The 22,370-nt window shown below is 42.2% G+C and overlaps 1 protein-coding gene across 2 annotated transcripts in view; it reads right to left on the reverse strand.

The window, feature by feature from the left end:
* SLC38A1 (solute carrier family 38 member 1) overlaps positions 1-22,370 on the reverse strand; it is a 44,510-nt gene that overhangs the window by 10,150 nt on the left and 11,990 nt on the right. For both annotated transcript variants that reach the window (XR_008463120.1, XM_054179060.1), the window contains exons 3-12: positions 16,620-16,695; positions 15,933-16,048; positions 10,937-11,010; positions 8,362-8,454; positions 7,492-7,573; positions 6,239-6,321; positions 5,224-5,282; positions 4,966-5,091; positions 2,761-2,840; positions 1,457-1,557 (exon numbers count right to left, since the gene is read on the reverse strand). Coding sequence is in view for 1 of the 2 variants with exons in the window: in XM_054179060.1 (XP_054035035.1) it covers positions 1,457-1,557; positions 2,761-2,840; positions 4,966-5,091; positions 5,224-5,282; positions 6,239-6,321; positions 7,492-7,573; positions 8,362-8,454; positions 10,937-11,010; positions 15,933-16,048; positions 16,620-16,695 (890 nt within the window). In the remaining variant the exon portion in view is untranslated. The remainder of the gene's footprint in view (positions 1-1,456; positions 1,558-2,760; positions 2,841-4,965; positions 5,092-5,223; positions 5,283-6,238; positions 6,322-7,491; positions 7,574-8,361; positions 8,455-10,936; positions 11,011-15,932; positions 16,049-16,619; positions 16,696-22,370) is intronic.

Consider the following 22,370-nt stretch of genomic DNA (forward strand, 5'->3'; position numbering starts at 1 on the left):
TGCAGCCCCTACCTCCTCCATGGACTCCAGACCCTCGTCCAGAGAGGAGCGCCACGGATCTGCCTCCTCAGATCCCTGGGGCAATCACATCAGAATCTGCTCCCTGCCAAAGCGAAGGGGTCCATGCTGATTTACACCCACTTGCTCCCTGGGGCTGCTAATTTGATGCATTTCTATGAAAACGTGTTAGACAGGAGCAGTTGGATGAGAATGGCTGTAGCTGTTGCCACTTACAGCACATTGCGGTTTTACTGGGAAAATTACAACAGATGACCCCAAGTTACATCAATACATGCAGACTCGAGGCCTCATAATCCAAATGAGAGCCTGAGAAAACACATATCAGATAGGTACACCTTAAAAAAAAAAAAGAGTCACATTTCTTATTTACTTATTTTGTTTTGCTTGCTTACATGGCTTACAATGAGGAGATTGTAAAAAAAGGTCACTTGGAATTGGGTGGAGAAGACTAATGACCTTTTGGTGACTGTGAGGTGTGGTCGTAAAAGGCAAACATCATCTTGTCATCTGTCTTGTAACCCCTTAATGGTCCATGGAAAAAGATACTGCTTTCCAACATTCCCATTATACTGGAACATGGGAGTAGCTTCCTGAGCAACACTCCTATTTTACCCTACTTAATGGTTACCTTTAGGGAATACATGCTATCCTTTTGTGATACAACAATCCTTTTGTGGGTTTTTTCCCTCTCAGTGGATTGATACGTGTGGAAAGAGGGTACAAGTCTCAAATACTGAAATAACCATCCTTTGGCAGCTGGGCTGGGACAACACTGGAAACTTCCCCACCTTCACTGCCGGTTTATTTAACTAGGACCTGAAGGGGTCAGCTCTAGGGACAGAGGGAAGACATTTGGTCCTTCATGTCTGTGATGAATGTGTCGAGAAGAAAATGAAAAAGCTGTGATCACAGAATCATGGAATGGTCTGGGTTGGAAAGGACCTCTGAAGGTCATCTAGTCCAACTCCCCCTGCAGTCAGCAGGGACATCCTCAACTAGACCAGGTTGCCCAGAGCCCTGCCTAACCTCACCTTGAATGGCTGATTTTATCCTAATTTCCTAGAACCTGCTCTCAAATCTGTCTCATTTTATACAGGTATGCACGCTTCAGGTGTTACCAATGTACACAATATTCGGGTGAGGACCTTGGAACAAATATCTTAGTGGGACCCAGCTAACCCTCAATTCTATTAAACAAATCTCTCCCTCGTATTTGAATATGTCCTTTTGCAAATAATATTTTCACTTGTGCTTTTCATCCACAGGGCAAAAGGAGGACAGGATTTGTACTTTCAATGTGAAAACTTCAAGGAAAATTATTTGCAAAAGTATTTGGATAGAAGCAGATGGGACCTTCCTTTCCAACTGGGGTAATGCTATTAATTTCCCATGTATACCTTCTTTTACTGTGATCAGTAAAGAACTGCATACTTACCATAGAAAGTCAAATAGCCAAATATGGCAGTCATAAAGTACATCACAAACATGGCAAAAAATGAGATATTAGAAACCAACTGCATTTTTTTCTGTGAACGGCTGGAGAAAGAAGAAAAAAATACAAGACATAAAATCATTGGGTCAGATTTTTCAACAGCTATTTTAAAAATGTACTAAGTTTTTGCACAAATACAGTAATTCTAGGGAGACTCATGAATATGGCTTAATTTAAAACAGGAATTCATTGACAGCTGCACAAGGAAGTGAAACACCGGGGCTTAAGTCGAGAAAGAAATGGTGGGTCTGCTCCATAGCTCTGCTCCCTGGCCATGCCTGCTTAAACAGTGAAGGGTGAAACTTGAGTGGAGAGGGACAGCCCTTAAACACTTCAGTAATTCAATTAAAAGATAAAAATATAAGTACAGTAAAACCATATAGTGAAAAAACCCCAACATTCTGAATGTTTGCTGAGTACTCGAGTATCCATGGATAGAAAAGAATGAATGTACAGAGACCACGGTAGACCTGAGAAGTAGGTCAAGCGTAAACATTTCAGTTTTGGGTATTTGTTCTGAAATATTCACACTCCAGCACCTAAACTTAAAACTTCTAAATCCACACAGGGCTGCCCTAAATAGGCACCTGGGAACCTGTGGGAATCACTTGAAACTCAAAGCACCCGGCAAGTGGCCAGGATCTAAGGGCACCCATGGGTCTGAGTGACCCTGACCTCTCCCCCTGGGGCTTCCCCCATAGTCCAGGATTCCGCTGCAGCTTCCCACCAGCAATGTTGCAGCAGGCCCAGTCTCCAGCTCCCCATAAGGCCTGCCTCCACAGGTCTGCCCAGCCATAGGTGTCAGTGACACAGCCATACCAGCAAATGTCTTTTCATACAGGTGAGGCTTGAAGTACTTTCTATTTTTCCCCCACCCTGGTACCGCAGAAGGTTTTTAGTTGCGCTGGAACAAACACCATGAGCTAAACACACACCTCTCTCCTATGCCAAACAACAATCAGCACAACTTGGCTCTCCTCAGGCTGCTGTGTACTTCCAGAGAAAACTCCCAAACTGTTGCATCATCCTCAACCTCCCTCACCCCCACCCCAGCAGCACGCCTGGGAGGCCAGATTTCCTAGCCGACAGCCACGCTCATTGGCTTGTTGGGTGTTATTAAAGCACATCTCCTCCAAATGGCACGAATGACTCAGAGCACCTCTGCATTAACATTTTCCATGTAAAGTGATTCAAAACAATGAACTGGGAAAAGAAAAAAAAAAGGGAAAAAAAAGAGAAATGCTTACTCTTTAAGCTCGCTGTAAATCGGGAGGACTGATGGGTGGCACACAAATGCAAAAGCAATGGTGGGCAAAGCATACACGGTCTGTTCGGAGAGAATTTCAGAAAATATATTAAGGAGAAGTATTTTCCCCTGTGGTATGAAGAAATGATCCATGTTCAACTACCTCAGCTCCCAGAACTCTGGACTCTTCAACCTAACGTTGAGAGCCTTCAGAGAAGGCAGAAGAGCTGTCAAACTAGCATGTGTTTAATGAAATACGGAGAACAGCGCTCTTTCAACAGAAGGACAGAGTCTTGGTGCTGGTCGTGCAAACACAATCCTGCCTGTTCACAGAGCGCAGTGCTGGGTGCTGGTTTTGCTCCCTGGGATAGGTTTCCCTGCCCAGCTACTGCCTTGGTAACTAGCGCACCGGCACGCGTAAAAGGGACGTATGGTGAGTCACCGCTACGCTACCCTGCCTTGGCATGGAGAGGGGCGCGCACCCCTGGTGCTAAGGCTGAAGTCCTGAAGACGAAGCCCATATCCAGACTGTAAGAAAAGAGAAGAGGAATGCAGAACTTACAAATAAATGGATATTTCAAGGTACCAGACTGAGTCCCTTCATTTCCCAGGCCAACAAAAAGGGCTAGGAGGGCTGTGGAGGGAGCATGCTTTTCCTTGGGGAAAGAGAGAGACCGTTACGTCACCAGGAAGTGCAGGGGGGTCTCCGGGAGGGACCTTACCAAAAACCTGAGTGTGTTTCAGTCCTCACCATACAGCCAAACTTAACAAATGATCTCAGTGCCCAAGCACTTCCATTCTCTCCAGGGAATCGATATGAGCAGAGACCACACAAAAAAATAGGTCCTCCTGGGAGTACAAAATGAGTCCATCCCTACATGCAGCTCTCCTCTGCCCTCTGAGATCTGCTTGTGCTAGCCACAGGCATCCCCTTCCCACAGAAGCTGTCCTGGAGTATGTCCCAGGCCCCACAGATTCAGTGCGCATGCCACAGCCTCTCTTTCACTCAGAGCTTGCAAATGTAGAATCTCCATCTGTGGAGATATTCAGAAGTTGCCTGGACGCAGTGCTGACAACCACCTCTAGGCAGCCTGTCCTGAGCACAGGGGTTGGAACAGATGACCTCCAAAGATTCCTGCCAACCTCGGCTATCCTCTGATTCTGTGAAACTGTCTCTCCTCTCACACACCAAAGCTGCTAAAATACCAAACTGTTGACTCTGAGGGTAACTCTCTAGAGTTCAGATCTAGGGTGCCTAATTCAGATGGACCAATCCATCCAGTGTGCCTCCATCAGCTGAGGCAAATATTGACAGTTGTTGTAGGACAAGACTGTCCTTCAACGCTATTTAAAATATACCTACACCTAAGCTGCTAGTGCACACCCAGCTAACTAATTCTTGGTCTGTCACACTCTATCTGAGTTGATACTAATCCCAACTAAAGAGAAGTGCTTGGATTGGCTCCTTCAACTGATGCTGGTATTGTTTCAAAAGATTAGTTTTTGCATGCATGTGCTACACGTGCATATTGCCTATGAATGCAGCTGTGATGCCCTGAGGAGCCTGCTGGGTAAGGTGCTGTTTAATCAGCACTACTCCCCAGCACAGCTAACAGAAGCACCCTTCCTGCACAGCTGCAAGCAGTTGCCTTTCGCTTCCTCTTGACACAACTTTTCCTGCAGCTGTGTGGCGATGGAGAAAAGCATCCAGCTGAAAGGCAATCATATCTTTGCCAGATTAGCTTTCAACTGTATCCTTTTTGCAATGCAGCTTACCATACGGCTACAGAAACACATATCCTGTCACAAAGTGGTTTGGGTGCAGAATGACAGAGGGATTACTTCCGAACTTTGGATGTGGGAATGGCTTACTCAGCCTCTGCTGAACCACAAGCCTAAAGGCACAGTTGCAGCATGGATAGTAAGAAGCAGTGGAAAGGAAAACTCTCCCAAGGAATACTTATGTCATCCAGTGGCAGCTTGGGCTCACAGCTGCAGCACATCTACTACCAGGGCAGAGCAAGACTGTGAGGTGGTACATTCAACACAGCATCTCCATAAGACTGGGCAAGGAGACGCACTGTGCATTCTACCATGTGGAAGCATGGAGATTGAGGCTCTATGCAGTGCTGATTGGATTAAGAACACAGAGTGCAGGTGTATATATAATGTGAAATAAAAATAAGTATTAGGAAAAGAAACATACCTTGGAATTAAAGATAACATACTTTGGCTTACACATATGTTCATGTGCTGAGCTATTTGATAGGATAGATGAAGTTGCATTTAGCTCTGGTATACCACAGGAAATTTGAAACTTCTTGTAAATAACCTAGAATAAGAGTGGAAGACAGCTCATTGCTAAAAATAATAATAAAAAGATAATTAAAATTAAAACATCATAGAAATTGTGAATACCCCATTAAATGACTTCCATCTAACCAGGAAAGCAGGCTGAACTTACCACAACCAGGAAAAATACCATGCAGCTTAATGAAAATCCACTGGTGTAGCCAAGATACCCTGAAAAAAATTGAAAGGAAATCTCATACAAAACGATTTAATTACTCATATCTTGGTTTTCACTTCTTTTTGCTGCTTCATGAAAAAAGTTTAAATGTATCATACATTTAATATGTATCCTGAGTTTCTGGGCAGGACACAAGCATGTCCTGCAGATGTGGGAGCCTGGCACATTGCAAGCCTTCCAGCTTTCTGACAGACCTAAGCTTTGCTGTGGCTGGTTTGACTTCCTGAGGGTCAACTTTAGAATACATAGAACTTTAAAGCAGTTTAAGTAATTTTTACTTTCAAAGAATTTTACTTGAAAGAAACCTGGTTTCTTCTATGTATTCTAAACCTGAAAATGTGCAACTGCCAATATAACATGACCCTGAAGCCTGATATGAGCCCTGTTAGTCAAGTATGTTATTCTTTTTCTCCAAAGATTCCCAACAGGACTCCAGCACCAAAATTTGTTACCTGGTTTTAAAAAAAATTATATAATGTACCTAAGGGCATGTTTGCAGACTTCACATCTGAAAATGCCATCCTCTACACCCATCTTACTTCAAAGTCCAATACCACCAATTGACCTTACCACCCAGAATGTCAATACTGAGAGAAAAACAATTGATTTTTTTGCAGTCTCAATTGGTGAACTTATTTTTACAGGATACACACAATGTAGAATTGCCTTGGGAAACGAAGACCCTCTTTAGGTATAATTTTTTAGAATCAACTTGCACAGTTGAATGGATGAATCCAGTTCATACTGAGATCAACTGGTATGACAGTTTAAGCCTACTTGCTCCAAGATGATGAAAACACAGCTTATTTCTGGAACAGAGAGGCTGTTTAGATTACAATGACAGAACTTTGGAAAACTGTGTCTATTTTTAAATATAGTTGAATTGCCAGTGTGGCTGTCAGTGTCCAATCTCCTTTATTTCATTCCCACAATGGCATTTGCGTCTTACCTAAGTTCTTAAGGAGGCATAAAGGGAGGATTATACCAAATGTCACTGTGACAACAAGAATCCGTCCATCCACGTACCACTCCCTGTACAAAACATCAAAAAAAGCACCCATAAGCACACCTTAAACCCTCTCTAGTTTTGCTCACACTCCTTTTATTGATGCAGTTACAGAACTATCTTTGCTCTCCTTGACCTACAAGCTCCTACAAAAGGAGAGATGGGAGCTACATCTGTATGTTGTGGACTCTTTAAATATCCAGCCTTCAAAACATTGCACTGCTCTGACTCAGACACAGATTTTCATAGCCACTGGACAAAATACCACACTGCTGCTGAGATCAGTGAGTGGGACTGAGAGGAAGAACAACATCACCCTCTGTAACCTGATATAAGCTCCTCTTCCAGGACAATGAAATGAAGGCCCACACATAGAGCACAGTGGGACAGGGAAGGCCACCAAGATCTCTTTGCTAAACCACATCAGCACATGCCTGGACCAGCAAACCAGGGTCCTGCAGGCTGGCATGCACTAGCCAGCCCGAGGCTGTGTCTCTTTCTAGCAAAGTGCTTTGAATTGTGCTGGAAAGCAAGAAAGGGGAGAAGGATAGTCAGTGATGTTCTGAACGACCTATTTCCAGTGCGTGGTCCAATTTAGCATAGAAGTCAGAGGAATGGGATCTCTACCTTCTTCTCATGAAGTGTGGCACACCATATAACCCAGTGCAAAGGATATTTACAACTACAAATACTGCCCCTCTACTAAAGAAGCTGGTTAAATGACAAGGAGTGATAGTGGCAGAAATCCAAATATAATATTCTGCTATTGTCAGATACTGGAACCGAAGAACCTCACACTACAGACAGTATTGCAGGGGCAAAACCTTGTAACATGCTAAGAATTCAGGGAAATATGTAACTCCTTGAACTAGCAGTGTTCCAAATATCTTCAAGTGCTGCCTAACACTGTAGAAGATTGGATCACATGAAAAAAGGTTTGCATAAATCACAATTCTTTAAAGATCTGTGTATGAAGAGTGACTACTTACTATTTAACCTTTCATTTCCTATCCCTCCTCTTTTGCTTCCTAAAGCTGTTTTGGTTTTTATCAATCTGCTGAGATATTCCTATGAAATTCTACTTTGATGACCCCAAAAAGTATCCAGTGCTTAAGAGCTGTTACAAACATACACTTAAACTTACCTAGATAATGTTTAAATTCTAGAATCTAACGACCAAAATTAATTCAGCTTACCAGAAATTTTCTTCTTTTCCCATTAGAAACTTTATGGCAGAAGGCAGCTCATTTTTGACTATGAAGAGATAACTCAACATTGCTGGAGGAAGAAAAAATCAGTTTAGAAAATGGGTAAGATATTTTGTGGAACAAGTACAGAGAAGTATCCTGAACCTTCTCCCATAACAGCACCTGATGATAAAAGACCCTGAACTATAATTGTCTGTAAAGTAGTGATCATTCAGTAATACTGAATTTTTAAAGGAATGCATGTAAAGTGCTAGCCACAGCTATGCTAAGGAGCATGAAGTAGAATCACAGAGTCATAGAAATGTCAGAGTTGGAAAGGACCTCAAAAATCATCCAGTTCCAACCCCCCTGCCATGGGCAGGGAAACCTCACACTAGATCAGGTTGCTCAGAGCACCATCCAGTCTGGCCTTAAAAAACCCTCAGGGATGGGGCTTCTACCACCTGTCTGTCTCACCACCATCATGGTGAAGAACTTCCTAACATCCAATCTGAATCTACCCACTTCTAGTTTTGCTTCACTCCCCCTCATCCTAACACTTAACACCCTAAAAAGTTCCTCCCCAGCTTTCTTGAAGGCCCCTTTCAGATACTGGAAGGCCACAATAAGGTCTCCTTGGAGCCTTCTCCTCTCCAGACTGAACAGTCCCAACTCTCTCAGTCTGTCTCCATAGGAGAGGTGCTCCAGCTCCCTGATCATCTTCATGGCCCTTCTTTGGACATGTTCTAGCACTTCCATATCTTTATTGTAATAGAAATCCCAAGATGCCACTGAGAGAAGGAGAAGCCTGACTGGTTGTAGCCGCAACATTAAGATTTTCATGGGTTTTGTTTTTCCATGCCCCTCAATCTTCTTTACCTCCAATGTTCTGGAGAGATGTGGATCCAAAGATAATAATTTTCCCTGGGGTACCAAAGACCTGCTCACCCAGCTTTTCATACACCATGCAGCCTGCATGAAAAGAAATGAGGAAAAACATTCACAAATACACCAGTGAAAGCTACTGAGTAGAAAGCCTTATGATTCCTTTTCAGCTAACCACCCATCTGTGCAGCCGTATCTGCCCTTTGCAGGCAAATAGAAAGCTCTCTTGTACTAGGGCTGAAACTTCTGTAGGAATGTTTTCTTGACGTCTGTAAATGTTATCGTTGGCTACTGGTCACTTTTGCAATTGAAGCTCTTAATGAAGCTATAACACTCCTTTAATGAGTCTGTCTATACCCTTAGTGACATGTTCAGTTCTGGTAGCCCCATCCTGGCATATTAGGTTTGCACCCACAGGGAGAGTGACGTAAAAAGCCACCTCTCCAGACAAACCTTGGTACCGCAGGATTCACAGCTCAGCACTGGCAGCCTGGCCACAGCAGACACAGTACTGTGATTCTGCAGTTTTGTTTGCTTTGACTGAATGATCCAAACAAGGGCAGTCACTGTTTTACAGGATGTTTCACAATTTCTAATGGCAAAGCCATAACTTGTGAATTCTCAGCGTGGTGTAGTTTTGGTAGAAGCAGGGATAGGTGAAAATTATAACTAAAACTTCTTTTAAAATATCTGTCAGCCTTGAGGACTTCCTCTATTAATTGGTTTGTGTTTCTGTTAAATGTTTGGTTCCTTGGCTGTGTGCTGTGGTTTTAGAGCGGACAGAAACTCTTTTAACCCCTCCCCAAAGGAGTAAAAGAAAATTCTCCACAGAGGATTGGAAAGAAGTGGAAATAAATGGAAGTACTATTCATAGTTATAGATAACAATACAAAATACACAAATCTCATATTCAGCCTTTGCCCAGCTCTTCAGCCAACACCTCACTAAGCTTCCAAAATCTTCCCCCCCACCCAGTCCTCAATGCCCTAAGCCTCAAAGCTCCCCCTCCCCCCCCCCCCCCCCCCCCACCTTCCTACCCAGGCCTAAATGATGCAGTAAAAATTGGCCAGGCCACTCAAGGCCAAAAACCTCAACTCCCCTGAAATACCAAAGAGATACCAGCACAACAGGCTGGGAGAATAGAGAGGTAAAAAGGAAGAAATTGACTATGCAGCCAGTTTATATAGGGAAGGGAGATGCAGGCTGATGGGAATGAAGTTAACACAGATTACACCTTTCCAGTGTCCACTTCCTGGGCTATCTGTTCCTTTGCAGGACTTTCAACTCCGTGGTTAAGACATCCCAGTCTTAAACCCACAACACTGTGATTTAGGCTGAGAAAAAGACTGGACACTGTGAAGATGGCGAGATACATGAGAACAGAAAGAGAAATGTTGCAAGTGTTACACTGTACAAATGATTTAAAAAATGCATCCCATTGTTTGGTTTTCTCTCTGTTGCCCTTACATCTGACATTCCTACTTTGAAGCTGTATAAACAATACATTTGAGCTTAAATGTACCAGCAGCAGAGAAACCAGGGCTTAGATTCTGGGAACTAACAGGACACAAATGTGTCCACGACTAGGCACATGTAGTTAATTTAAGTAGGCAGTTGCTGTCATTATACATGCTGTAACAGTAGCTCACGTTAAAATATTACACACATTAAAATATTACAGTGCTCTTGTGCACAGAGAATTTTAAAAATCTGGCTTCAGAGATGACTACCCAATGAAAGAGAATCATAGAATTGTCAGGGTGGGAAGGGACCTCAAGGATCATCTAATTCCAACCGCCCTGCCATGGGCAGGGACACCTCTCACTAGATCAGGTTGCCCAGAGCCCCATCCAGCCTGGCCTTAAAAACCGCCAGGGGTGGGGCTTCTACCACCTCCCTGGGCAATCTGTTCCAGTGTCTGACCACCCTCATGGTGAAGAACTACTTCCTAACATCCAATCTGAATCCCACTTCTAGGTTTGTTCCATTCCCCCTAGTGCTATCACCATCTTAGACTTCAGAGCACACTGAAATTTAATACTTACTGTAGGTAACTTCTAATTTCTGTGTTTAGAATGTATTTTGCTTACAGATACAATTCTCTCTGTGGAGCAACTGTTGCCTTTGGTTTTATTTTAGGAAACCGCCTACTACACCATAAAGGTGATCAGGGATTTTACATTAACCCTTAAGGACAAAATGTATTTCCAGGTAAGCTTCATCATAGGCAAAGATTCATTATATTTCATCTTGCAAGTGGCTTTCTAATGCAAAGAAACAACATGAGCTGTTTCTCCTAGCTCACTGAAGACAACATCTCACAGTAGCAAAATCCACTCTTTGTTCTAAGTTTTTCTCTTTATAGTGATAGTCAAATGCTGTTCTCTGTTGCCATGTCATAAAGGCTTGCTAATTCTGGGCTTCTGGCCCAAAATGTTTCAGGCTTTTCTATTGTGTCTGCAAAGTGATACCCACTCCATCTTACATGAAGCACTTGGCCTTATTTGAGGACTGTTCACCTCTTTTCTTTATTGTTCTACTGAAATGGTATAACAACATCTTAAATTACCTGTTTCCTTTGCACACACCAACAGGAGATATATTGAATAAATAGACAGCAGTGTCACTGAAACCAAAAGCAGCCTGCAAAAGAACGGAAAATAAAGCTTAGTGTGAGCTGAGCTCTAACATTCCATATTTCACAGCATATTCCTGTTGACTCTAAGGTAATTTTTATCCTTCTTTGACAATGCAAAATGTACATGCCATTCACATGCTGTTTGCAAGTCCACTACAGCACTGTGCAGGTAGAAAGCCCTGCATGTGAGGGATTCAACCAAGTAAAACTTATCAGAACTGCAGAGCACAGCTTGTCAGTGTGCTACACCTCCCCATACTGAAAGAAGAAGGAATAAAGATATCTTAGCAGGTAAGAATCAAGATTTAATCAGAGCAGGGATGAGCCAAGTATATCCCTCACCATACACTCTAAAGAATTTTTTTCTGGAAGCAGAGTGAAAATTTCAAAGGGAAATCCTCTAATTAAGGACTTCTGTAACAAATGGAAACATGTTTTCCCAGGACACGTTTCATATGCTACCGAACAGGTGCCAAAATGTTGTTTTAAATGCCTCTCAGTGTCCAAGGGGAGGGTAGAAGAGAGAAATTAAGGCTAGCTGGTTCTTCTTTGGAATAAAGGCAGAAACCAAAGGCCTGTACTTTGTCTAGGTGGGGACTGATATTCCCTCACTGATGTCACTCCTGGTCTGCTGTGATCCATAATTTGACTTCACACAGAAGAACCGCAGGAAGTAATGACCAAACCGCTTATGTAGAGAACTTGCTGGCACAAAGGATCATTAGTCAGTGCTGGGGGCTAAGTGCATAAAACCACATTTGCTTATTGCTCTATGTCTTTAAGCCAAGCACCATGTGTGCCTTCCTTTCCAACGTTCTGACACACAAAGACCTGATGATGTTTTCATGATGTGCGTGACGAACATTCAGATAATCTGTTGGCAATTCCTCTTTTTTATTATGACAACTACCCTCAGGACACCAAGAAAAACAAGCCCAAAATTTAAGAGAAAACAAGCTGCTGTCATAGATAGACAGCAATACATCTTTTTCATAAGAATGTTTATAAAGAACAGGATGAGAAGCCACCTCCTCTGACTTTTTAATTGTTTTAGACTAGCAATACTTCAGCGCCAAATAATAAACCACAAGTTTCTTGGGACCAGAGGAGCAGAGAGAAACATAAAGAGGTTCTAGGAGGAACTGCTCTTTTCCTAACAAAGAGTGATGGTTGACAATAACACACTGTACAGCCCCAAGGGTGTTTCTCCTCACGGAGGAGAAGGGAAGGGACATTGCACTGGCTGAGGTCATTCTGCTCCATTTTTCACAGATTTGCTAAGCCCTGCTCCTGCCCATATTCCCTACAGAGCTGTTACACCCCTGTCTGCCTGCAGGCATGGTGCTCACAACCCCCAGTGCTTGGCTGCTGGGCTGACTCACTCCCAGCCCCAAATGGCTCCAGCTCCACATGCCAGCATCAAGACTATTTTAATATTAAAAACTCCTGTTTTTCAGGCTCTGAGCTCATGGAGCCTTTGCAGCAGTAAAAATAACACTCCCAGGCAGCCAGGTATTTATCTGATCTGTTGTCCTTAGCTCCCCATAGGGTTCTTACAGAAACACTTGGCATTTTCATTAGCACTATATGAAAAACTTGTTTGTGTTAGGACTGTGGTATGGACAGGGATACTCATGCCAGAACCACCCCTTGGAAAGGAATGAGAAACTGTGTGCCGCTCACTCTGCACAAATTCAAAACAGAAGCAGGGGAGCTTGCTCTGCACTTGCAAGAGCACTCCCCTAATTTTTATTTTTCCTGCATTTAAAGTACTGCCAACTATGCAAGCAACCAGAAGATACACAAGTCACCTTCCTCCCACAAATCCAGAGTAAACAGTTTAGTGCAGGGGACTGGTACAGTGCTGGGAAGAACAAACTGTTTCTGCAATGCCATTGCTGTTTGCTCCCAGCTGCCACATGACCCAGTCAGCTGAAGCATGCATTGGCCCTAGCCCTCTGTGATGTCCCTAACTTTGGAACCCATAAGGCTCTTGTGCAGAACAGCTCTGAACCCTCATAAGTCATTGGGTGCAGAAGAGTACGGCAGAGCACGGGCTTTGCAATAGTAAAGCCTCCTGGAGAGTCAGACTGTCAGATTGCCCTAAACCTCTGGAGGAGTTAGGTTGCAGCTTCATGACTGCTTCCAGACAACCCTAGCAGAAGCAGCTGTAGAAAGGAGTGTGAAACTTCAGTTGTATTCTCATCTATCAAGCCTCTGTGCCACAACAGGGTTTTTCAGATCACGTGCAGTGCTGGATAAATGCAGGTTGAAGGCACCTTGCCTGTGTTTCTGCAAGGTGATCCATCACTCTGGTCCTGGCTCTCCAAGACGAAACCACAGGCAACAATAAGTGCTCCTGCCATCCCAAGGTGGCCTGACCTATCTCTAACTTTCCAAGCCTTTTGTAAGATCTTTCTGCAGTAAGGCTTTCTCCCATTTTGCATACATGAAAGGGTGTTCTTCTTTGGCCTAGGCTGCAGTTATCAACAATACTGAGATTAAGTTCCTCTGGACTCAGCTGTTGTGCCTAAAAAGTGTGATGCTTTGCTATGGCACTAAGTTATGCAAATAGGACGTGAGAGTACACACTCATTGCCATGATATTTTGCATGTCTTATGCCAAGAATATAGGATCTGAACTGATCCAGGTGTGCACGGCAGTGCACACTTCACACTGCGGAAGCCTAAAAGCTGTGAGTATGGATCAGGATGGGTCTGCTTTGCTGGCACTGAAAATGCTTCTTTGATTTTCCTGCCTCTGCTTTCTGCTTTTCAGGGTTGGTGCATGCCAGCACTGCATAAAGAAACCTAGCAACTTTCCAGAACTGTGCTACTTAAAAGCAATGAATTTAAGTGCTTTCTCATGTTCAAAAAGCAATTAAAGTATTTCTAGGACTCTAATCACTTGTAAAGCAAAAATGTTTCTAAGATCTATCTGTGACAGTGACGCTATACATTTATGGGAAAAATGCATTGACTGAGTGTGAGAAAAGATCTAAGACTGATGGGCTAGGTTTAACTCTGAAATTATTGCATGATAAAAGAACATTTCAAGCCATCCAACTTTTAAATGTAACTACAGGCACCACATTAGGATCCTGTATCACCAGGCTTCAATGGAGAAAGCTCTGCTAGCATGGTCAGTTAGGTCCTGCTAGCTTCCTTACCTGTGATCTCAGCAGGCCCGTCTATCTCCAGGCCAGCAGATCTAAAGGCATTGTAAACCCAACAGAAACAATTATCCACTTTTAAATGCACACAGCTGATTCTGTAGAGAATGATGCTGTTATTTATTGTATAAAATCTCTACATTCAGGTTTGGCAGCTTTTTGTGCAATGCAATGGTACAGACCTACACACTGACTACTTGGGCCAAAGTGAACCCAGTCACCATCACTCTTCACTAGAAATTTCTCTGGTGTTCACATCTCTGGTCTGATCTACTTAAAAGAAAATGCCTTTTTACATAATTTAGAGCAAATCTTCATATTGCACTTAACTTGCATTAAAAACTGCTCAGAGAACAAGAGGATGAGATTGTAGAAAACTAAAGCACAAAGGAGAAACTGAGGATGCTCCTTGGCTGAGACACGACTCTCACAGAAGAGGTAACAAGGCTGAAGAAAGGGAAGTAGTTTTTTGTCTGAGTACAGCAGTTCTAGCAGCTACCAGTCTGTGCCCTCAGAGGTGTGCTTGTCAGAGCAGGGGTGGAGTATCACCTGCAGGTTAGAGTGCTTGGGGAAAAAAGCAGCAAAAATAAGCTAAACTCAGTCACTTTTCATAAGAAACATGTACAATATAGTCCAGCTACTTTATAGCCTAGTTTGGTCACAACACAATTATGAGAATTTGTGCATTCTTATAGGTAAATGGAGGAACTCCTTTCATTATTTCTAGATTTTACTTAACCACAGCAAATTGTAAGCTAGCAGCATGGATGTAGCTGTCCTGGCATAAAAACCCCAGAACAGATGGCTATTTCACCATCCACTCTGCTATATACAGTGCTTATATTATGAATGTCCCCAAAAAATTATGTAATAAGCAAAGTCCTGTATCTTTAGATTTGACATCCAAGAAATGACACCTCTTAAGAGTAACTTGTAAACTCAGTGACTGTGTTGAACAGCCCTCAAAGACTGTAAATCATTGTATTTTTTCTCCTCAATGAACATTTATCAGTGGAATTGGCACACAATTCCCAACTGATTTCCTAACAATTGCTTTTCACAATGAAGCGTCTCATACTGCAATCCAGAATAACACAGAACAGCACTGTGTCTTACTCATTCACTGGCACCATTTCATTGTTAAACTATAAAATTCTCTTTTCCAAAATGCCTTTTTTTTTTTGCCTTTTTTTTTTTCCTCTGGAGTTAAGTATTCTACCTCAACTCTCTTTTAATACTAAAATCTTGGCTATATTTATGTTGGCTCTCAAGGACTGTCACAGAAGAAACTGCAGAAACTGTGGGAGTGAGATGAAAATATTGTATGTAACATATTAAAAAAATATAAATATTCTTTCTCTTGGGTTAAAAAAAAGAGTAGTTATTGCACCATGCTTTGATGAGACCTTGTGACACAAGCAAGAACTATCCCACTGCAACTACTGCCACTATTTCCAATGTATGTGTGCCATAAGATAAATCCCTGGCTAGGCTCAGGTCTGCAGTAAATAACATGGACTCAATTAGGATTACAAGTAGTGGCTTTCCCAGTTCCCTCTCCCCCCCCAGCAAAAAACAAAACAAAACAAAAGGATGGAAAAAATTGTCCAAAACTTGTAGCTAACATTTTCAGGCTCGAATGCTGTAGTTCATTACAGATGGACTGTAAAAGCCTCTGATTGCTGGCAGTGTACTTGTTCTTGAAACACAGTGAAGCTGCACGGAGATCAGCTACTCACCATACAAATACTTACAGAAAAAGGAGAATTCCTGTGTTGGCTAAGGCAAAAGCAAGACCCAAAATCCCACTGCCCATAATTGCATTGCTGAGGTTGAAGACAGACATCCCCAGCGAAGTAGTTCCTGGGATCTGGAGAAGTAAAGACAGACAGGTTAGCAATAATTTGGAACAGAGCAGAGAAATGCATCTATGCTTCAAACTAAGCATTTCACAGGATATCAGAGAAAAGTAACTACTGTTCTGGAAATAATTTAAGTTGGTTTGAGAGAGGAAAAAGCCTTACTGAACCCTGTCACAGCTACACTCTTGATTGTGGTGCTATAGATTTTGCCAGCTGACATAAAGGCAACACACAACTCGTATTACGCTTTCAATTTTAAACCCTGTCTTTAACTGTGCCTGTGAAACGTCTTACACACGTGATGTCCATATTGTAAGACCATCAGAACCAGCAGGATTTCCTGCCTAACACAGGCTAGAGGGATTCCCTTGCCTCAACTCAACCAAAATGCTTGGGGTGGGTTTTTTTTCAGATTAGTTTTTTTCCTTTGAGTGCTCAACACAGGCAGTTCCTAGTGGAACCTGAATTTCAGTTACAATTGTGTGTGCCCAGCACATTTGAAGACACTATCTAAAAGCCTATCACAGACACAACATGTAGTTCATTTTGACAGGGAAAAGAACAGCAACTGAGCCTTACATATTCATCGCATTTCTTCTTCTCCAGGTGGCTGTTTGTGAGACTTCTTCTGCTTTCCCGATCCGAAATAAACTTACTGAAAGAAGTGAGAGGATTTATTTCCAGCAGGTGTTTAGAAAATGTGAAAGCATTAATTCTGTCAACAACATGTGATTACAGAATAGGCAACATATAAAAACTATATGCAAGAAGGTCAAACTTGTAACTATTTAGTGAGTCAGATTAAGCTCCACTCCAACATATGTTTGGCATCAAAAAAGGTAACACTAGCATGACATCTAAATAAAGCTATATATACAGAATGTTTTAAAAGATTTAGGAAAGCAGCAGCACCAATTTTGTGGACAGGGAAATGATTTATTTTCACAGACATGAAGGGGAGATACTTCTCCAGGTGCCCCGCAGACATGTATGTGACCAATACCCACCCTCCTCCAACCTCTGCTCATGGGGTTAATATACTAACACCATTTTATAAGGCAAGAAGCTGTTCCCTGTAACTGAGTGGGTCACATATCTATTCTCTTCTCCTCATTAGCAGGTCCTGAAGGTCCTGTGAACCAAGCAGACAAACCTAATAGCTTTAGTCTTCCCCTCTCTATCAGCCCTCAAGGCTTCTAGGCATCAGTCTGATTACTCCCTTCCTTGCCAGACTCGAAGGTCCCAGGCACCCAGCCCATCAGGCAGTGGTGATGACCCCTCACAGAAGAGGGACATGTAACAGCACTCAGAACACTCTGTACAATCAAGCAGTTACAAGTCCTACATGGGGATCTCGGACTGGCGCTGCTGCTGGACAGTGAGACGTGGGACCCTCCAGTGACCAGAGACACCTCCACTGTCCTCTGCTTCTTCCAAGGGCTGAGGGAGTGATTCATACTTTTTTCATATGATTTTTGAGTCTAGACTATGGTTGCCACACTGATACAGAAAAACACGTGTTAAGATTTGACCTGATCTGCAGAGGGTCCAAGTAATTAGAAATCGTAAGTTAAGTTGCGTTCTAAATCCTGTATTATGCTACTTGCAGACTGTGCTGTGTTGATTCTGTTTGTAGAAATCCTGTGCCATTCTAGTACCAAATTTGTGCTATATTTACAATATCCCAATATCGAAAAAAAATTAAATATTAATTGTACTCTACAAAGGACCTCTTAAAGAGTCTGTCTGTCCCCTCAGTGTTGGGTTATGGCATGGCACCCTGAGAAATCCTAAATTGCCACAATAAGGTCTATATGGCCAGAGTTAAGAGGAGGAAGAGATGCTGCATGCATCCAGACCATCCTGAATCTGGTGATATGTTCTTTTGGAGCACCATTCTGTGCTACTGCACTTTCACAGTATCACAGTATAACTAAGGTTGGAAGAGACCCCAAGGGTCATCAAGTCCAACCTGTCTCGACAGACCTCACAACTAGACCATGGCACCAAGTGCCACGTCATTTAAGTGTCTTTCAGAACTCAACACTGAATTCACCATACTGTAAACTTTAGACACTTCTGTACAGGGAAACGTAGAATAAACAGCTTTTCTTTCTCTGCACTCTTTACTTTTTCTGTATCCTTGACATATCCACATTTAGGAACTTGCAGTCACCAGAACAAGATTTGTCTCCTGTGGCTGTGCCAGTATCCTTGGGATTTACAACACTTCTGATTTGGATGAGCTGTTATTTTTTCCCAGATCTTCTCTTCAGCAAACATTTTAGTTTGTATAAAACATTCTTTCAGCTTTTCATCTTTTGAAGGTTTATGCACAATTAAGTCCTTGGCATCCTCATTAATCCACAGATGGTTCTTAGGCTGCACAGGATCAGCCATTGTACATGTTACAGATCTAACCAGGGGCTGTCACCAGGTGTCAGAGACTCTTTTTGTTGTAGGTAAATTAAGGCAGTTGTTCTTAAATTAAAACAGACAAACATGCTGAACGGAGAAAAGCACTGCCGTCCTTTCCCACAGCTGGGAACATCTACTGGCCAGGGATGCATAGTTCAAATTGTGACTCAAGACTATGCATCATTTGAGCACATCCAGCAGTATTCAGGCTGCTAATATAACACAAAAACAGAGCTCCATCAAACTTCTTTACTACCCCAAGTGTGGCCTAATTACTAGTGATAGGTGCTAGCCCAGCTTCTAAGCATATGCCAAATTATGCAGTTGCAATGCTGCTGACTTGGCTCCCACAGATGACACACTGGGCCCAGTGCTTTTAACATTTTAGGTACTACATACACCTTTTGAGTTTATCCCTTAAATCTGGACATAGCTGGCAAAATGTATGTAGGACTTTTGCTGGTTTTGCTGCTATTTTGACCCACCTGTTGGCCTGCTTTGACTTTCTTGGTATCAGTAAAAACCTGCTATAGGCTTCTCGCGTATATTTAAAACTACTAACTTCAGTAACTAATTTGCTGCCACACCATGCCAGGTTTACCAATCCTAATGCAGCTGGAACAGATAGCTGAATCTCCCCCACTCTTTTAAGAAGTAAAAATCAATTGCTTCTAAGACAGACTGATCCAAAAGAAACTCCCTGAAGTTCACCATCTAGGTGACCCTCTTCCCACAATTTCATCCTCATGGAATAAAATCTCAACCTGATTCAGACTGTGTGAATTATTTTTTTTTTGGTGTGTCTGTTTAAAGCCCATCTCTTGAACACAGGCAGCAGAGTGTGAACAGTTTGAAAAAGACATTCCATCTCTTTCTCGAAACACCCTGCAGGCAATTTGTACAGGCAGGAGCACAGAGAAGAGTTTTGTCTCTTTTGCATTTGTAAGTGCTGCTGGGAACATCTGTGGGCTTTGCCTTTTTCTGTCATTTACGGAGATCATGTGTCATTTCAGATTTTGTCAGAGTTATGAGAGAAGTAACTGGTCTGCTCCCTCTACTTTTCATCCTCTAGCAGCCAGTTCCCCCACACTTTATTTTACAAAAATAACAAATTTGCAGATACTGTTATTATTGCCATAATTGTTGACAAAAAAATATGGTTAAAGAACTAACGCACGATAAAGACAACTCTTGAATCATATTGCTTGAATACAGTGTGACCATGGAACTTTCCATTTGAATACTTCGGTCAGAACAAACAGCTTTTGGAGAACTGGTACCTTCTGTGGCCAAGAAACACATTATTCCCTTCTGGCTGGGACTTTAAGAAAACCAGTCTGATTTGATAAATTGATTCAAAGTCCTTTCTTTTGAGTTAGTCCTACATTAAAATGGGCTGGGCTTATTGCCCAGCCTCTCGGTTTTTATTACAAGTTGTGCTCCTCGTCCGCCCCAGGTTTACCTTGTCACACTGCACATTTTTCTCTGTTTATGCTGTGATGTGTATGGGAGGGCAAAGTCAGACATGAGCATGTGATTACCAGGCTCCCAAATCACAAGGTACATAGCATTGTGCATAGCTTCTTTTACAGGGCGCTTCCCAGCTACTGCCTCCCAGCCCCAGGACAACCAGCTCAGAATGCTCAGTAGCAATGAGGGCTGTGGGGGTCTGCTTGATCCAGAGGCTGTGCTGCATTTGTTACTGTGGGCAAGTCCAGACAAGACAGTTGCCTTGGGACCACATTTGGCAGGTAGTACTGATGTACTGCACAACAGCCTAAGTTTCCCATAAATGAGATGCATTGCAGAACATAAATAAATAAATAAATGTTAAAAGAGTAGGGGGAAGGTAATCCAATGAACTCAATAGAAACAAAATTTCCCAAGATTTCATTTTTTATAATTTTAGTTGTTGGGGTTTTGTTTGTTTGCTTGTTTTGTTTTTTAATTTGAGGGGTTTTCTTTTCCCCTGTAGCATATGAAAGGGAACATATGTTGGAATACTGGAATTTCTAGTTAAACCGTGACATGCATCTGCTCTGCTTAAGATATGTGCTTAGAAAATGAGCTATTCATTGTCACAGAACGTTGTGTATTTGACCTAAATATGACGTGGATTAAATGAAATAACTGTTTACTCCATCTTCTTGCAGCCCTCCCAAGGACTAGAGGCTCCTGTGACAGGTGCTGTGGAAATGCTCAGTAGGACCGTCTGTGCTACCAAAACCTTGTGACTCCCTGACAAGCACAAAATCCATTTGTGCTGTTTGTTTTCTTCACTTCAAAAGGTTTACTCAGCATCAAAAAACATAACCTGTTCTTCTGGTTTTTTTTTTTGCTTTTCTGTCATGTTTCCTACAACACAGATGAGTATGAACAGCTTACACAGAACTTTTCAGATACATTAATATCCTGGTCAAAAATAATCAGCTCATCCTTGTGGCATGAAGCCTCATGGTTGGCTTGGAAAGAATTTCTTCATCTAATTCTTTTCCTGGTTTGATTTAGAGCAAAGCAGAAACTTGGTCTGACTGTTAAAGTGGTTTTAAAAGGACCATCATTAACCATAGTTTCCAATTTCAATTATTAAAAGACTTAAATGAAAAATGTTTGATTAAGGCAATGCCTCCGGCTAAGCAACGTTAGCCAAAAACAATTTAGCCATCTCAGATATGCTTAAACATAATTAAAGTGATATTTGACAATGCCTTAAAATATTTCTTAAGGAAAGCTAGTTTTGCCCAGATGATAGAATTTTATCCTTAGGAAGCTTCTTAAACCAAGCATTGATTTGAGAATAGGAAAGGACTTCCAGGCAGGAACAAGAAATACAGAAGAAAGCTTGATCTGACTTAACACTATTAAGCTTGGACCAGATCTGGGTGCATCTACTTACAACTATGTTAACTGAACAAGGGGTGCTGCTAATTTACTAGTAGCTGTATACCAAGACAGACATTCATCCAGCAGCTTTCCCAGAGCAGCATCAAAGTTACAGATAAGGAGTAAGTCATCTAGATATGGGTTTACAGTTATGTGCAGAGACAGCTAAGTTTTATAGCGAGGATACATGGTTAAAAGACACCAAATCCATGTCTGGATTTGATGCAAGTATCTTTATCAAAGTTCTCAAAAGAGATTTAACATGTGCATACAAAGAAAAGCCCCTCCAGTACAGACCCTTTCAAACAACATCTCCATCTACATATATAAATGCATGTTTAGGCCCAGAAAAAGCTGAAAATTCAGACTAAACTAGGAAATTGTTTTCCAAGATCCAGACATATTTGGAATTTACAACTAAACCTAGAATCAGCTTCTTCTTGCTGTATGTTCTTCAAAAGACCCTTAAAACCTACACTCTACATTGAGCTTGAAAAATTATGAACCGGCAAAAAAAGGATTAGTTTAACATGAAAGACAAAGTGCAAAATCAGACAGATTTGAACAACAACAAAAAAAATGTTAGTTGAAAATTACAGATCTAATCTAAAGCTCAAGTGAAATCAACAGAAAAAGTCCCACTGGTTTTGTTGGACTTTGGAGTTTCACAAGGCCTCTCACTGTGTGCCAGGCAGTACAAAATGTGTTCTTCCATATGCCCATTAACCTCTAATGCCATGGGGACAGGGTGTTTGCCAAAAGTCATGGAAAGGGAATGACCACAACCTTTCAGGATGCATTTGGCACAGAGGAGGGTCTGCCCACCTCCTAATCACCTGTGCCAGCACTGAGGTGCTTGCACAGGGCAGCAACCATGGGTGGCTCACCACAGCCTCAGCCCTAATACATAGAATACATAGAATAAACCAGGTTGGAAGAGACCTTCAAGATCACCGTGTCCAACCCATCAACCAATCAAACACCACCCAAACAACTAGCCCACGGCACCAAGCACCCCATCAAGTCTCC

This window comes from Dryobates pubescens, chromosome Z (assembly GCF_014839835.1).
Source record: "Dryobates pubescens isolate bDryPub1 chromosome Z, bDryPub1.pri, whole genome shotgun sequence".
Classification (NCBI taxonomy): Eukaryota; Metazoa; Chordata; class Aves; order Piciformes; family Picidae; genus Dryobates; species Dryobates pubescens.